General features: G+C 38.6%; 1 protein-coding gene across 5 annotated transcripts in view; it reads left to right on the top strand.

Annotated features, from left to right (window-relative positions):
- SEC24C (SEC24 homolog C, COPII coat complex component) overlaps nucleotides 1–17,356 on the top strand; it is a 37,998-nt gene that overhangs the window by 14,541 nt on the left and 6,101 nt on the right. For 4 of the 5 annotated variants that reach the window (XM_027649670.1, XM_027649672.1, XM_027649671.1 and 1 more), the window contains 13 exons: nucleotides 678–1,127; nucleotides 2,433–2,563; nucleotides 3,756–3,824; nucleotides 5,565–5,676; nucleotides 6,512–6,639; nucleotides 9,196–9,334; nucleotides 11,221–11,336; nucleotides 12,456–12,580; nucleotides 12,840–13,031; nucleotides 14,045–14,138; nucleotides 15,872–15,988; nucleotides 16,462–16,632; nucleotides 17,018–17,114. In XM_027649670.1, coding sequence (XP_027505471.1) covers nucleotides 678–1,127; nucleotides 2,433–2,563; nucleotides 3,756–3,824; nucleotides 5,565–5,676; nucleotides 6,512–6,639; nucleotides 9,196–9,334; nucleotides 11,221–11,336; nucleotides 12,456–12,580; nucleotides 12,840–13,031; nucleotides 14,045–14,138; nucleotides 15,872–15,988; nucleotides 16,462–16,632; nucleotides 17,018–17,114 — 1,941 coding nt within the window. The remainder of the gene's footprint in view (nucleotides 1–677; nucleotides 1,128–2,432; nucleotides 2,564–3,755; nucleotides 3,825–5,564; nucleotides 5,677–6,511; nucleotides 6,640–9,195; nucleotides 9,335–11,220; nucleotides 11,337–12,455; nucleotides 12,581–12,839; nucleotides 13,032–14,044; nucleotides 14,139–15,871; nucleotides 15,989–16,461; nucleotides 16,633–17,017; nucleotides 17,115–17,356) is intronic. The other variant, XM_027649673.1, reaches the window with a different exon arrangement.

The following is a 17,356-nucleotide window of genomic DNA, read 5'->3' as shown; positions in this document are numbered from 1 at the left end:
TTGAAGAGTAGAGTTTTGTCTTTAGTATATGTAAACTGGATTGACTACACTTTTTTTAAATTGTTTTGCTAAGTACTTTTTAACAAGCATCTTGTATTGTAAGGCAAATTTTACAGGAAAATTAGGAGTAGATAGGGAAATGCAGATTTCTTCAGCTTTTTGGCAATGTGTGTTTGTCAAAAATTATCCTCAGAAATAGTACAGTGGTGAATACAGATGGTGATAGTTTCATGCTGTTAAAACCAAAAAGCTCAAAACCATTCTTCATCTACAGGCTCCAAGTGTGGAGTGTGGAGTTAGAGACAGAAACTTATTTTAGTTCAAGAAATTCAAGACTTGTGGTGGTTCTTGTTTTGTATGTTCCTGGCTTTGCTCCTTTTTTCTGGCCCTGAATCCTGAAATGTATTCTGATTATGTAAAATAAGCAGCTCAGACTTTGAGAGAGAGAACAATGAAAGAATTACCAAGTTTCAGATCCTTTGAAGGAGTTTCAGCTCTCAGATCAATCTAGGAGGATGGTCACTTAAGGTTTGTCTCTGCTAGTATTGGAAAATCGATCTGAAGATGAGAAAGTGGTAGACCTGTTTAGGTAATCTAGAGCAAATGAGTCTTGCTTGCATCTTAATTGTCTTGAGGATAGCAGAAAATGGTATTATGTCTTCTTTTATTCTTACCAGGTCCCCCAACATCGGTTCCCCCAGTCTCAGGAAGCTTTAGTCCACCAGGATCTGGTCTCTACACACCTTACTCTGCAACCCAAGGACCCCCTCCTACCAGTGTGCCTCAGGGTCTTCCTGTGGCACAGCCTCCATTTCCTGGTCAGACAGTATCAACTCAGCGCCTACCTACTCAAGTCCCTGGTTTTGCCCCACCTCCCCCTTCTACAGGGGTTGGACCTTCCTCTTACCCTCCCACCACAGGTGCCCCAAGGCCACCTGCCATGCCGGGCCCACCACTGCCTGGGCAGGCACTTGCTGGACCACCGTCATCCCAGCCTAACCATGTAACCTCACCACCACCTCCATCAGCTATGGCAGGGCTGCACCCTGGGCCTCCCATGAGTGGCCTCCATGGACCTCCTCCTCCCACTCATCCTCCTCAACCAGGATACCAAATGCAGCAGAATGGTGAGTATTCCTGGTGGCGGAATTTTAAGGTACGCGTTCTCCGTGTTCTGCAAACTGAGAGCTAAATTTTGGGTTTGTTACTTGGCTCCTGGCTGCACTTCAGCACTTCCCTCTTGTTTCCCTGTGCTCATGTCTAAGATAAACAATAGCATGTGTCATTCTAAGATATTTTATCATACAGGTGTTAATCAGATTAATGTAACTAAAGGAATCCTAGCTTACTTGACCAAAACCTGTTTAGTAATTAGTGCCATAATAATACCAGCATTTGTTATCAAAATTTTATTATGGACTTTAACTTGATACCTGCAACCTCATCTGTTAAAAAATAGACATCTAAATACTGAAAAGCCTTATTTTTTATTTTTTAAATTGGTGGTGCTGTGCATATACAATGTATATGAGAGCAGCTGTTGACCATTGAAAAAGGAGTCGCTATGTTTTCTCCTTTAATTCACATAACCATATTTTGCTCCTTGTAGCAGCTTGCACATCTTAAGTGTGCTTAGAAGTAAGACCAGATAAACTTTCTGAATTATCAACAGTTTTGGCTGGTTTTGAATCAATAACACCTACAGATAGATAGGATAAAGTAATCCTGTGCAAATGTTAGGATTGAGAATCCCATCCCCCATGCAGTTTTGCACAACTGGCCAGGTAAATTACTTAAACATATCTGTCCAAATTCCTATAAACTGCAAAAATACTCATGGGTTAAATCATGCTGTTATTCTGTAAGTGACTGGAATTGTCTAAGGTAATGTGAAATAACTACAGGTAGTTACAAAACAAAAGAGAAAATCACACATTAGCCTATTACTGTAACCTCAGACCAGCCAAAACTGCCCAAGTCAACTCCTTGCATATCTTTGATTTGAAGAATTAGAGGTCATCCACTAGTTTATTTGGCTGTTTTGTGTGCCCTTTCTATTAGACAGTTCTGCATTTAAATGTTCATAGTGCATGACCTTAATGTGTGTTGTAATCATATTACTCTAAAAATAGTTACATTGGTGTGCTGGTTTTGGCTGGGATAGAGTTAATAGAGTTCAGACTGAAAATGTGTGTTTCTTTAAGTCTGGTTTTGAGCACTGTATCCATCAGTTTATTGGATTGTTGGTAGAGATGTACGGATCTGAGCTGAAACACTGTGACAAATATGTTTAATCTTAATTAACTGAAAAGCATATAACTTTGTTGTTCTTGAGGGGTTTTTTTATAATGGCAGGAAAAGTGGGAAGTGCCTAAGGAGGAAACACCTAGCATTAAGCCCCTCTTTGATTCTGATGTTCCTTTCTTGTTAAGGTTCCTTTGGGCAGGTGAGGGGTCCCCAGCCAAACTATGGAGGAGCCTATCCAGGAACACCAAATTATGGAAGTCCACCTGGGCCACCACCTCCACCAAAACGCTTGGATCCAGATTCCATTCCCAGCCCTGTAAGCTTACCTGTTCTTACCAGCGTCACCTCTTCCACAGTGTGTTTGCATAAAACAGAACTGACAAAAAACAGAGCTGAAAACAAGCTGACAAAAACCTCGTTCTGAGGAACATCAGTCTGTTTTCCTGCTCTACTTTTCTCTCTTATACCCATCTTCTTTTTTTTATGAATAAGCCCACAGACAGTATTTTTCTTGGTGACTAAAGAGAGTCACTGCATATGGAAATCACTGCTCTAATTCCTCAGGTCTTTTTCTGTACTGTGTTACCTTCTGAGAATCCTCGAGGGCTTTTATTAAGCTTGTTTCTCCATATCTGGATTCTTGCATTATGACTTTCCAAGGTGAACTAATTTCAGGTTTTATGGTGACAGTCTGTGAACTGTATGATCCACATTTAAAATATGGTTAGTAGGAGGTATCTTGGTGCTTTTCCTATAATCTGCCAAAAAGCTGGTTTGTGGTTTTTTGGGTCATGAAGTCATGATGCTATATCATTCAATTATGGACAGCTTCTCAATTTGGGATTATCTTTCAGAATGGAGGTTCTGAGAAAGGATGAGCAGTTATATGTAAAGCTTAGCAGTGATGACTAATATTAAGCCTGGCAGTATTATTGCCACTAGTCTGCTGTGCTGTTCCTTCCACTGCTGCTGCTGCTGTTGTGTACTTCAAAACTGTGAAAATAATTTAGTCTTGAATTACATCTTAGATCTGATGTTTTTCAGAAGTTACTTCCACTCAAAAAAGGTTATCTGTTTAGACTCCAGGTTTATGTAAGGCTTATGACTGGGTTTTTTTTTTTGTAGAATATGTCTTGGATTGCTTGTCTGCCTTTCTTCTCTTCCACTAAATGGATCTCAAATGGCTTGTGTCAGTTGCCTTCATGTTAGCATGTTCTTAAGGCATAAATCCCCAGTTTCTAACTAAAATGAGGAGGTGAGCCCCTGCCTCTGTTAGCAGTGTGTTCAGAGCCCAAGCCCAATATCCTGGCAAGACAGGTTTTGGGGTCAGTGTATGCTGCAGAAGCTGATGTGTCCTGTTGCATGAACCAATATCCAAATGTATCTAATTCCAGTGCTACAGGTTTGAGTAGAGAGAAGTAACACTGTTACTTTTTGGTTTATTATTCTCTTTTCTTTCTTTCTTTCTTTTTTTTTTGTGGCACTCTTACTTTTTATTAAACAAAAAGCAACTTAATGAGCTGCCACCCCAGCAGAAACCCAGGCACAGAATAGACCCAGATGCAATTCCTAGTCCAGTAAGTGCTGTATATATGTCAATTGTAGTCTGTGTGTTGGTGACCATCTGTGCATGCCTGAAACCTGAACTTCACCTTGCTAACCCTACATCATTAATCCTTTACCCTTTCCGGCTGTCTTCTGTTTGCCTTATCAAAATGAGTAACATTACACCACATGAGGTTGTTAAAATCTTCTGTGATAAATGGTGAGGCAATAGAAAGCAGAGTGTTTCAGAAACAGATCATGAAGAATGTCTCCCCTTCTTTGTCTGATCTTTGGGATATCACCTTCATCAGATTCCAACTGGCATTTTCAGTGTAAGCCAATAGTATGACTGTGCATACAGTGTGTGTCTCATACACAGCATGAGCCTGTGTAGCCATGTTTTCTACCAGTCTGGATCAGAATTTGATTACTGTTCTTGTTGATACACCAGTATTGGGCCAGTGCTTTGAATATCTAAAATTGCAGATGAACTGTTTTGTTTTGATGTTAATTCCTGATATAAATCTTGTAGTCGCTTAGGATGAGGCATGGGGAGCTATAAACATTCTCTCATTATCTGTGCTCGTACATAACCATTAAATTTTGAATTTGAAAATTTAATGTTTATGTTAGAGAATCTTACATAAAGAAATTAAAAAGCAGCTACCTTTTGGATGGGAAGAAAAGCAAAGCACGTTTGGCTTTTTGTCACCCTGTGTTGCTTCTTCCTCATTTAGTCAAAGTTCATCATGTAACAGGTACCAGTGGTGAGATCACCAACATCAGTCAGTCTGTTGACTTTTGAAATGAGAATAGATTTATCCTAGAGCAGTCACTGTCTGAAGCTATGGGAGACTTTCTGCTGGCAGCTTGGAATCCATAGTGAGAGAGTGGAAGTTCTGCCATGCTAACTTCTGCTTCTCAGAATTTACTGTAGGCAAAGGCATATGTGTTTGGTGGCAAAATAAGATCAGAAGAATGAATGTTAACTTTAATTCTTTCGTTCAGTTATCACTATGGAAATACAGTTTAAACTGTGTACAACTAAATTCTCTGTTCTTAGGCAAAGGTCAGTGGATATTTTAGTAGATTAAAACTGTTCAATAAATTTCCATTATCTTAAACATATTTGCAATAATGAAGAATTTGAAATATTAAGAAATTTAAGATTTTTACAGGCTTTGAAGTTTAATTCATTGAAAAGTCCACTGAAACTTCACTTTCCATGTCCCCAGAATTCAAATCACAAACCCTTGAGCATTACAAAGTAATGAAGACTTCCACCTGAGCTTGCAAGCATGTCTTTAGGTCAGAGTTACAGTGGTTAGAAATAAATGCATACTATGAAAATAGTGGGAACATAACAGAAAGAAAAAGCCAGGTTACCTATAGACTTCAACTTGAGGATTACAGAAGCTTCTAATTTTAATTTGATTAGAATCATACAAGGGAATAGTACCGAAAATTCCTTTCTTGATCTGAGTTTGGCTTTTATGAGTTCAGATCAGGCCTTAAAACATAAAATATGCTGCTACTAAGAATACTTAGGGAAAAACAGTATTTGCAGCTTGTAATTTATTGATAGTCATTAAGTACTGTTTGAAATCAAACTGAGAGGTGACTGCTTGACAAAACTTACTTTCTTTAGACTTCTTATTTTTAGAGATAGTAATGTTTTTCTCCAGTCCCCTTTTCATTGCCTTACAGATTCTGTACTTTACAGTACTTTGAAACCAAGCCTCTAAGTATTAACATGGTGTTTTCCAACATAGATTCAAGTGATTGAAGATGACAGAAGTAACCGTGGGTCAGAACCATTTGTCACTGGAGCGAGAGGGCAGGTCCCACCTCTTGTTACTACCAATTTCTTGGTCAAGGATCAAGGTAAATATTTTTCTTTTCCTAAACAAACAAAACACAAACCCGAAAGAGTCAGTGACAGAACTGTCTGTGTCTTTAAAGGAAAAGTCTGAGGAATGATTTCAGTACTGGGGATGTGTGTTTTACCAACAGAAGCTTAGTTTCAGGTGCTGTGTTGATTTGATCTCAGTTTAGGTTCTCCTGATTCTTTGGTAGCTAGTAATCAATTTGCAGGTAAAAAATGTTTTCCAAGGCAGATACCTAGGACCATTATTAGCAGAGATATCAGAAAGCAGCAAGTGAAGCTTTTTCTGGAGAGCAATGTAAACAACACTTCAGAACTGAAGTTTGCTATCAATATCATTAGAATGGGATGGGGAAACTGTATTTTTTAAAATTAAGTGGAATGTAAATAGAGAAACAATATTTCACCTTCTAATCTCCCACAATTTTTTTGAGTTTTAAAGTTCCAGAAAAAAATGCAGAATCTGATTCTATGATCAAGTGTTTTACTCTTCAGCCAAAATTACAAAATCAAACAGTAGAAAAGTTTGAGTTTTCTGTCTACACTATGTTTGTCTGCAAAAAGAGTGAAACAGGAATGCCTTTTTAGAGGTATAGGTTGATGGGGAGTCAAGTTCATTTGTTTTCAGTTAAGAACTTCTATTATATGTAGTTAATCATAAAGAGGTATTTTATTTGAATTCAGGTTTTCCATAGATTGAAACTGATTGTTTAGATAAGCTCGTAGTATCTGTCTGTGGCTTGACAGCACAACTGAAGGTATCTTTGTTTCTGCTCTTGAATATAAACTTAGGTTGTACTGAAATTTTTGGGGATTTTTTTATTTGTCCCCCAGGTAATGCAAGCCCTCGCTACATAAGATGCACATCTTACAATATTCCCTGCACCTCTGATATGGCCAAACAGTCCCAAGTTCCCCTCGCTGCCGTCATAAAGCCGCTGGCTACTCTGCCGCCGGAGGAGGTGAGAGCTGTGTGTGGGGTTACACGTGCCCTGCTGTACTCAGAACTGGCCAGGAGAATGCTGTTAGATGGCAGCATTTAACAGATGTGTTGAGAGAGCATGTTTAGGTAATGAAGACTAGGTAAACCTTGATTCTCCAACAGGTGTGATAGAGATCTGTCAAGCAAAAGAATGCTGTGTTTAAAACATTTAATATTTTGATTGCTGTGATAATTTCAGCATTTTTGCAGTAGCTGTCAAGCACTGTGACTAAATAACCAAAATCCTAGGATGGTCACAAAGGCATACATTTCATCTAATTTCAGTTTCTTTCTTAGTCTAAAGTATTTAAATGGCTACTAATCACAGGTGTGAAGTCTTTTCTAGAATGCCAAGTTGTGCAGTTAGGGGAGAATGTATGAAACAGCACTGGTTAAGCTGCTTAGTGTGCATGCACAGCACTGTGTGGGATGACAGCACAGCACTGAGTATGGGGCACTGCTGAACTGTACTTGTGTTTCTGCCCTTCCCTCTACAGCACTTATTTCCTTCTAGGTGTAATGTGTGGTTGGTTAGCCTTTTACCCACTCACGTTTGGTTGCTGAGAACATGAAAGCTTCAAGACTATTACAGAGTTAGACATTCTGTTCAGTAGTCTAAATTCTCTGGCTGCTGTGTGGTGTTAGCCTGCTTGGAGCAGTGTCGTAAAGACAAATAGCCTCATTAAATTTGGATACATACATCTACAGTGTTCTGTGCCCTGTTAAACCTAAGTTTAGCATCTGCTGAGGAAAGCAATTTTGTCTGGGCTTTTAAGGGTGTTTTTTTCCTGTTGCATTTCATTAGTGTTCCTAAACTGTGGTTTGAATTTCAAAAAGTGGTCTGTGATAAAACTGAGCTGTGGCTGAAGTTTAAAAGGATAACAGAAGGAGAATGTGCTCTGTATCTGAGAAACTCAGAGGCTTGTGGAGCTGCACGTTTTTAGAGAAGCTTTAGAAGTAATGAGTTGTTTGGCCTTCTGGTGTGTTTAGGCTTTGAACAAACACTTGTGGTATCCAGAAAAAAACATGGGTAGGATCAGAAAATTGCTCTGGAGACCAGTCAGCTTCTACTATTTGGAAGTTCTTTATGTTGAGGGCAAACTCCCTGTGGAGGGGCCTTTCCGACAGATGAAGACTCAGCTGTTCAAAGCAATAAGACTGTAAATAGAGCTAAAGCTTTACATAGCAGTAATGAGAGGATAAATGTCTCATGAAAATAATATCTCGTGAAACTATAGCATTCAGATAAGTCTAGAATATGTAAAAACTTAGGACCTGGTTGCCAAATACAGGACCTTTGCCCCATGTTAATGCAATGTTCAGAAAACCAAGCTTGAGGCTTTGGAAAGAAGTATCTCTGTGTCTTCTGGGAGTAAGTGGCTAGTAACAAGTTATGCATAGCACTGCATGTTTACAGCAACTTTGTAGTTTGCTTGCATGTTACAGAGGGGAGAGACTGGGGAAAAAGGCTGATTGTGTTGAAGTACAATACCACCATTGCCTGCCATTCCGAAAACTTCAAAATTTGTTTCCTCTGAAGAGGTCAGCCTGGGCTATAGGAAATGAGAAGCTCTGGCTGTAAAACCATTGTACTGTCAATAAACGATTAGTGAGGTTGAATGAAAGATGTGACACATCTGTGGCACGAAGAGGCAAGTGACTGGAGCATTTGCTCAACTCCTGCTCAGTGAATATATTGTCTATTAAACATGATCAGAGGTTTAGGGTAACTGAGAGAATTAAGACCAGACACCTTTACTGACAGAAAATTTAAAAAGTAGTTAAACTTTCTTTTGAGCTATGTTCATGATTATGAAGGGTGCTTTGAGCTATGAATGCAACCTGTAACTTTTATGGGTTCTGTCTCAATCACTGTAAAGTGCTTCCTGCTCATTCTGATGATGAGAATCTGCAGAAGTTGCCAAGAATCTTATTCTGATTTAGATGCAAAAAGGTTATATTAACAGTTCAAAAATGGTATCACTACATAACAGTTTTGATGACTTGCTGTACAGTGGGGTCAAGACAACAAGAACTTTTGAATTCATGGTTGGATTCAAAAATAAGTCTTATCAGGCAAATTTTTTAAGATATTCTCTGTTCTTGAATGTATGCAATGACTGGCTTTGCTTTTGTCGAAAAGCTTGCTTTGTACAAGGGAAGGAGATAAGAGGTGAAGAGTTACTTTTTACCCGTGAGGTTATCACAGTCATTCTTTCAGGCTTTTTTGTACACTTGGAATACATCTCTGTGGTGTGTTGCAGTCATGTTCTTCAAACAGGCTACTGACAAAGTGGGGTAGCCCATTAGTGACTCACCCACAAAGAACTGCTGTGCTAGAGCTTGAATTGGAAAACACTTATGAAATACTTGTTCAGGCTTCTCTCATCCCCTGCACACTCTCCCACAGTTGCCAAAGTGTTAAATCCTATGCAATGTACAGGGAGATAGTTTCAAGCTCTGCATTATGTGTGGTCACTTTTTTCTCATCAGCATGTGACCTTTCTTTTTATGTTTTTTTCTCCTGCTTCCACAGACCCTTCCTTATTTGGTAGACCATGGAGAATCCGGTCCTGTCCGATGTAATAGGTGCAAAGCTTACATGTGCCCTTTTATGCAATTCATTGAGGGTGGAAGGAGGTTCCAGTGTTGTTTCTGCAGCTGTGTCACTGAGGGTAAGATTTCTTCTGGAAATCAGTCTATAGGCTCTGTTGGAAAGGTCTTTGAACAAGATGCAGGCAAATAAATCTTTATCATGTTATGATCATTTATAGTGAATACTCTGCTTTAGTGTGTGTCTGGTCTTTTAAAAAAATCATTATAAGGTGTGTTCAGTGCTCGGTTCTGAAATGATGTTCAAATTAAGTAGGTGCTTATGTATTGCAGTATTGTACCAAGTTTTTAATATGAGATTTTTGTAGCATAATGCCTGGTGGTTTGGAAAACTATTTATTGTATTTTCTTAGGGTATTTCATATCTACGTTTTTCTTTGATAGACTGAGATGAAGATAGCATGAGTAGTAGCATAGTCAGTAGCATGAGTTAGGATTTTTTTTTCCTCACAAAGCCTTTTTAAACACTGCCTAGAGGTGAGATTGCAGCTAACTCTGCTACAGCTGAATAGGAGTGTTCAGTACAGGCCAGTAAGTTGCTCTTCTAAATTAATATAAAATGTGCTTCCTTTTAAGCAGAATTCACAATCTGCTGCTCATAGCATGACATCTCTAGATTTGTTTTGGAGGCACAGTGGAATGTAAGGTACAACAAACCTTACAATGATGTTTTCGGTGTTTCATTTGGTAACACTGATGGCTTTTAATGGACTGTTCTTACCACTTCAGTTCTGCTGTACAACTGGTTTTACTAACCAAAATGGGGATTAGAAATGGCTAACCTTAAAACCCAGTTTTATCTGGTGATTTTCAGCCTGTGTGCATTCCCTGTCCCTGCTCACTCAGCAGCTGTATGAATGGCTGTACCTGTAACAACTGAGCAAAGGCAGAAAAGGGAGGGATGCTGAGAGTGCTGATGAAAGCAATGCTGTGAAAATACAATGTAGTTGTACCTAAAACTTGAGGACAAATTTTGTTTTCTCTGCAAAAAACAGGCAATTAATTTGTACCAGGTGTGTACTTGGAGAGAACAGTGATAGGTTCTTATATATAGTCTTAATGATATTAGTTTTTGTTTTGAACTTTTGAAACTTTGAATGTTTAGAATAATTTAAATGTGGTGTATATGGTCATGACAGGTAACCTCATTTTATTCTCTCCTGGAGCTATAGACAGCTATAGCTGGAATACATTTTGTCACCCTGGCAGTCCTGCAGGAGGGACTCTCTGTCATGGTAGTTCTTGGGGCACAATGGGAGTGCTTTGTTTCTGCAGCTGACTTTTGTAGGCAAAAACTGAGTTCTAATTATTACCCATTTTATTTCAGCACAGAAGTACTGGGCACTGGACATTCTTAATCCACTATAAGAAGTACCCTGTCTATTCTGATAAAAGGATTAGGGCAGCCTCTGCACACAACAGTGCCTGGAGGCTTTATTCTTGTGCAGCATGGGAAGGGAAGGAAAAAAACTAAGTCATATAACAAAATAAGGAGCTCGGTATTTTAGTAAGCCTGATCTGAGTCAGTGATGTAATTTGTCAGCCTGTAACTTACCTCAAACTCTGTTTTTAGTCATTGTTACTACTTATATGAGATGGTTATATTTTTCCTTTGAACTAAATCCTTCAGAATAATCCTGGAAGCGTGTTGTAGTGATGTTTCTGATATGAAATGTAAAATGAGAATGGAAAGGTGATTCAAGAAAAGTACAACAGTGACTATACAGTGTGTCATTTGGTGCACAAGACAACTGGAATAAGTTTGTTTTTTTGCTTTAATGATGTTCTTAAATTGCAGTAATATTTTTTAGTAATACTTGTGTGCTAGCCCAGAGTGCTAGCTAACTTCCCTGGAGTTTTATTTGAAACAACTGTTGTCATGTTGGCTCTCTAGTCACATTGTTTATCATGGGCATGTCACTGAACTTAATGACTTTTCCTTTCCCAGTGCCACCTCACTACTTCCAGCATTTGGATCATACTGGAAAGCGAGTAGACTTCTATGACCGACCTGAGTTGTCATTGGGGTCTTATGAGTTTCTAGCAACAGTTGACTATTGCAAGGTACAGTAGTACGTGTTTATTACTATATTTATTTTGCTCTTAAGTAAAAAAACCTATTTTCTGAAAAGTAAGAATGACATGAACTGTCTGGGGCTGATTTCTATCTGGCAGAGGTAATTACAGCATTAATCCAACCCACTTTATTGTGTAAAATAACATGCTTGTCTGCTTACTTCCCAAAGCAGAGGAAGTCCTGATCACACATGACATAATATAATTTTATTAGAGCTGTCTTTCTTTTTTTCTGGAACCATATGAGCAGCTATAGCTGCTATTACCTTAGGAATTCTACAGAAGGGACTCTTGTGCAGTAGGGCAAAGGGGATTGTAGGAGAGATTCAAGATAAACACAATACTAACTGTGCAATGTGCCACCTGTTGCCTAAGGCAGACCTTACCTATTGAACTTAATTTCAAATACAGCCACAGTGGTTAAAAGCACAAGAATAGTGGGGAAATACATGTTGTGAGAGCAGGTTTGCCTTTAAATTAAAGATTTAAATAATAATTAACTTCTAAGGAATAGGAAAAATATGTACAAGATATTTGTTCAAACAATTTACATTTCTGCTGAAATACATGCTCGGAAAATAAAGTTGCAACTTTATACCAGTTGCCTTCTGATGCCTCAGCTTTACTTTGAGTTAAGAGAAAAAACCAATTATATTCTAACAGCATAATAATAATTTTTTATTCAAACAAGATGTGATCTTCCCAGCTTTAAGAACGAAAAGTTGCAGTTCTTGGAGAGGAAAATCTTTTGATTTATATTGGTGAAATCACCTATAATAAGACTGGTCAGATTCCAAAGTCTTGAGAACTGGCAGGAATCTTCCCTGTCTGCTTTTGTGATCCAACCTAGTCTATAACTAGACTGTTCTTCTCTGACCAGTGGTAAAATCAGTTTAGGGCATTTGATACCAGTCCATTTCAAGCACAATGTGATTACATGTCTGTTAGTTGGAAAAGAGTAGGAGAATGAGCTGAAGAAACAGGTGCTGCTCATGAGTACAAAAGTACATAAAAGCTATTAAAGTTTTGACCAGTCTTTGTCTTAGAGAGCTGTTATGTGAGCTACGTTACGTGGCAGTAATGTGATTTCATCCCCCTCTTCCACAGAACAACAAGTTTCCCAGTCCACCTGCTTTCATTTTCATGATTGATGTGTCTTACAATGCTGTGAAGAGTGGCTTAGTGAGGCTAATATGTGAAGAATTAAAGTCACTCCTAGATTACCTGCCCAGGTAGGTATATTGTGAACTACTGTAGCCGGTGAAAATGGAGGATACTGTTACTTTTTTCTTTAAAAACCATAGAAATTAAGAAATTATTTGATAATCTTGTCAAGCTTTTCTCCAGAAAAGGACCAAACAGAACATTTTTCTTGATATCCTTGTGGGCGAAAATAAATTTTACTTCCATGTACTTTTCCCTTACTGTGTTGGGTTATGTGTAATGGTTTCCCTTCCTACTTAGATGTGAAGGCAAGTGTGTCTCTTACAGGGAAGGCAACATGGAAGAATCAGCCATTCGAGTAGGCTTTGTCACCTACAACAAAGTGTTACACTTCTATAACGTGAAGAGCTCACTGGCACAGCCACAGATGATGGTTGTCTCAGATGTGGCAGATATGTTTGTGCCACTCCTGGATGGTTTTCTGGTGAATGTGAATGAGTCCAGGACAGTTATTACCAGGTAACATAAATTGATTTACAATGGTTGTAGTAAAATACTTGTATGGTAGATTAAAATATTGTGTGCTTAACTGTCGCGTTACTCACCTAGAAGTCTCTCCATATATTTTATTTAACTTGCTATACTCTTTGAGATTAAGCTGGCAAAGCAGGATGGGAAAATTCATGGGCTAAGGGTGTATTTGGCTCTTAGTCCAGTGTATCAGAAAATATATATAAGGGAATTTAGTGCAGAAGGGCATTTCTGGGGAGAAGGGAAAACAAACACACACAAAAAAAAACCCCACCCAAAACAAAGCCACAACAAAACACAACTAGAATGATGCAGAGTGAAAGCCATAAGAATACTGAGTCACTGTCTTTAAGGCAACTGCTTAAATAATTGCAAACTGAGACAACAGTGGTGTCCAGTTTTGGTTCTGTGGAGAAAATAGAGCAAATGGGATAGAGAAGATCAAATCTAGAAGGAAATAAACTAATTAGGAAAGTTTTTGTAAACTATTTAACGTGATACTTGAACTGTAATTAAACTGTGGTGTGTAGCTAACTGTGTTTTGGGATCTGCATGTTTTCAGAGAAGGTTTCCAGCCTGTTTTGTAATGCATTAACAAGCCTAAATACAAACCTGGGGATTAAACCTATTAATCTTTGAATAGTACACAGGATGCTTGGCAAACAGAGGCCAATTGTCACTAGTATTTCCTAAGAATTTACTTACCTATATATATTGGGATATATTAAAAGAGAAGGAATACAGAAGAGCTATGGGAGTAGGCATCAGTTGAGGCTATATGGCAAACACTGAGGATATGGATGAGGGAAGCCAATGAAGAATAACAAAGGATTTTTTTCATAGCTGAGATGTCAAATACTCTAAAAGTTATGTAAATTTACAGACATGTTGGGGACTTCTGTTTAAACCACCTCAGTTTTGTAGATCATCAACTACAACTGTGTGGCTTTTCCAGTTAAATGGAATCTTGAATTCCTCTTTTTTTTCTTTTTTTTTGCTAGTTTGCTGGATCAGATTCCAGAAATGTTTGCAGACACAAGAGAAACAGAAACTGTTTTTGCACCTGTAATTCAAGCAGGGCTGGAGGCACTGAAGGTTAGTAAATGTGTTGTTATGACAAACTGCTTTCAGCCCAAATACTTTGAAGTTCATATTCTGCAAACACACGCTAATAAGACAATTCTGAACCTTTTTGTAAGTTCCTTGTGGTAGATGCATTACATGTACAGAGTACTTGACTCATTCTTCAAGTGGATGTACCTTCAGTTTTGTGTAGCTACCTATATGTTCTCTACCCAATTCTTTTTAAAATATTTTTTCAAAGTACAAGACATGTGGCTTACTCTCAGTTATCCGTCTGGGTTTTGCTTTAAACAATTTATAGAACCTACAGGAAAAAAAAGACCCTCCAGCCTTAAAACCAAGTGCTGAAGTCTCGGAAGCCTCATGGAGGTGTTCTGTAATTTGGTGTCTTTCTAATCCTGTGCCTGAAATTCTGGTAGAATCTTAAATAAAAAGAGAGAATGCCATTTGTTGAAGTTGTCCACAATAATGTGCTAACCAAGTAAACCTTTCCTAAAGTTCTTCTATTCTAGTACTTCATCCAGATGAAGTTCAACATGTTTAAGTCTGACTTGTATCTACTGATTGAAGTAATTACCTGTATGATTCTACCCAAAAACTGTTGACAGTTTACTCTCTTTGTCTGTCATGTAAGTGATGGAATCATTTTGGTTGGAAAAGACCTTTAAGATCAAGTCCAACCATTCACCCAGCACTGCCAAGTCCATCACTAAACCATGCCCTTAAGTGCCACAGCCACGCATCTTTCAAATACCTACAAGGGATGGTGACTCCACCACTTCCCTGGGCAGCCTGTTCCAATGCTTGACAATCCTTTCAGTGAAGAAGTTTTTCCCCATATCTGATCTAAACCTCCCCTGGTGCAACCTGAGGCCTATTGAGGCCTCTTGTCCTATTGCTTGTTACTTGGGAGAAGAGGCCTACCCCCACCTAGCTACAGCCTCCTTTCAGGTAGCTGTAGAGAGTGATAAGGTCTCCTGTGAGCCTCCTTTTCTCCAGGCTAAACAACCCCAGCTCCCTCAGCCGCTCCTCAAGGAAGACTGGTGCTCCAGACCGTTTACAAGCTCCACAGCCCTTCTCTGGACATGCTACAGCCCCTCAATCTCCTTGTAGTGAGGGGCCCAAGAGGTCAAGGTGCAACCTTCTCAGTGCTGGGTACAGGGGGATAATCCTTAAAAGTCTCTCTTAAACTCAGTTTTCATGACAATTGTTCAATCAAGAAATAATAAAAATTACTGATTGATTTTTTTTTACATACTGCATGTGTCAGAGAAAATAACCTACTAAGCATCGGCTAGTGTTGACACAGAGTTTCAGTTTAAAATTAATGATCTGTTGAAGCTCAGATTACAAAATTCTTTGCCATTTCTGTGACTTTTTCCCCACAAACTCAGTAGCTGCAAATCAGGGAAGAAGGCAGTGCAACACATTTGCACAAAACCTTTTGTATCTGGGTCCTGCTTACTGTTCTATCTCCTTGGAGCAAGTCCTTTTCTCCCTGCCATGGAACTAGCACAAATCCAGTAGAACTGAAACTTGTCTTTCTGTAACTGACCAGTAATCTGTGTTCCCTGTGTTGGACAACAGTGAAGTAACCAGGTGACAATCAGCCTCTGTGTCTGGAGGGAGTCACCCTGATGTAAAAGTGTGATGAGGATGCTTGAATGTTTATTCTTGAATCGCAGTTTCCTTTACAATTTTTAAAAATGTTTCTAAGCTCTGTTATTGTATTCACTTTCCTGCAGGCAGCTGAATGTGCTGGCAAACTCTTCATTTTCCACACCTCTCTGCCCATCGCAGAGGCCCCAGGAAAGTTAAAGAACAGGGATGATAGGAAGCTGATCAACACAGATAAGGAGAAGGTAATAATGATTTGCATGATCCTTGCATAAGGGTGTATATTACACTCTTTATGGAATAAAATAACTGAAATAACATTTTAAAAATCACAAGGATAGCACATAATGTAACAGTCCCAGCTAATATCTTTTAGCATTCCCCTTTTATTTTCCATTCCCAAGCCGGGCTTTGGAGACTTGACATCATAAGGACAGCTCTGGTCTAGGAACAAGAAGAGTTAGCTCTAGATTATTATACAGGATAAAATACTGAATTAAAGTAAATGTGCTGAACTTACAATTAAAGAAGAATGTGTAGTAATTTTCATAATAATTAACAGTTCTTCAAAGGCAGAATCAGGGAGAATTTATATGATCCTAATTTCCCTACAGAGAGACTTAAAGTATAAAATTGTATTGACTGGGATTATAAACTGTATTTCACTTTCTTTTTCTTGCCACAAACTTCTGATCTCATCTCTGATTTCATTTCTTAGACTTTGTTTCAACCACAGACAAGCTTTTACAACAACTTGGCCAAGGACTGTGTGGCCCAGGGCTGCTGTGTGGATCTATTCCTGTTTCCAAACCAGTATTTAGATGTGGCTACACTGGGTGTAGTACCTTACCAGACAGGAGGCTCCATTTATAAGTATGCATATTTCCAGGTAGGAGTGACATTGACTCAGACTGGTAATAGAAGTAAGAATTATTGTTTAGTTAATATTTCTATTTTCATAGTGTGAATTGTAGTGAAGAAGTATTTATTTGGAAATAAATGGCTACTTAAATTTCAAGATGTTCACCAAAATGATTTTGTTAGCTTTGTGTCTTTGCACAAACATCTTTGTTAATAATAAAATCCACAACAGGAAGAGCTATGCCATTACCTTTGAGCACAGTATTTTATTAGCAGGGCACTGAGCCTTGTATGATGGTTGACTTTTACAGTGAGACTGCAGGCGGTAGTATCTGGTTTTAAATGACTTTATGGTTTATGAAGCAGCTCTGATTTATGGGAATATGAAATTTCAATTACTGCTCGTCTTCTAGCTGGAGACAGACCAGGATAGGTTCCTGAATGACTTGAGAAGAGATGTCCAGAAAGAAGTGGGATTTGATGCTGTAATGAGAGTGCGCACAAGCACAGGTGGGTGTTAGCGTGGATGAATCTTAACAAATTGACTACTTCAAGTACGTCCCATGGGAAGTAAGAGATTTTTCCCTAATTTAAAATATATTGAGACTAGACTATGCAAAAAGCTCTGCTAAAGCTTTGGAGTTCTAAGACTTTGTTGAAACCCTGGAAAGATCCCTGCTGCAATCTGCCAGGATAACTTAGTGTCAATTCCAAAGGCTGTCTGTCTTTTTATTCTATTGAAAGTTGTGGTT

The sequence above is a fragment of the Corapipo altera genome, unplaced genomic scaffold (genome assembly GCF_003945725.1).
Source record: "Corapipo altera isolate COAL_440 unplaced genomic scaffold, ASM394572v1 53, whole genome shotgun sequence".
Lineage (NCBI taxonomy): Eukaryota > Metazoa > Chordata > Aves > Passeriformes > Pipridae > Corapipo > Corapipo altera.
The sequence above is the reverse complement of the archived record's forward strand: the minus strand, read 5'-3'. Positions and strand labels throughout refer to the sequence as shown.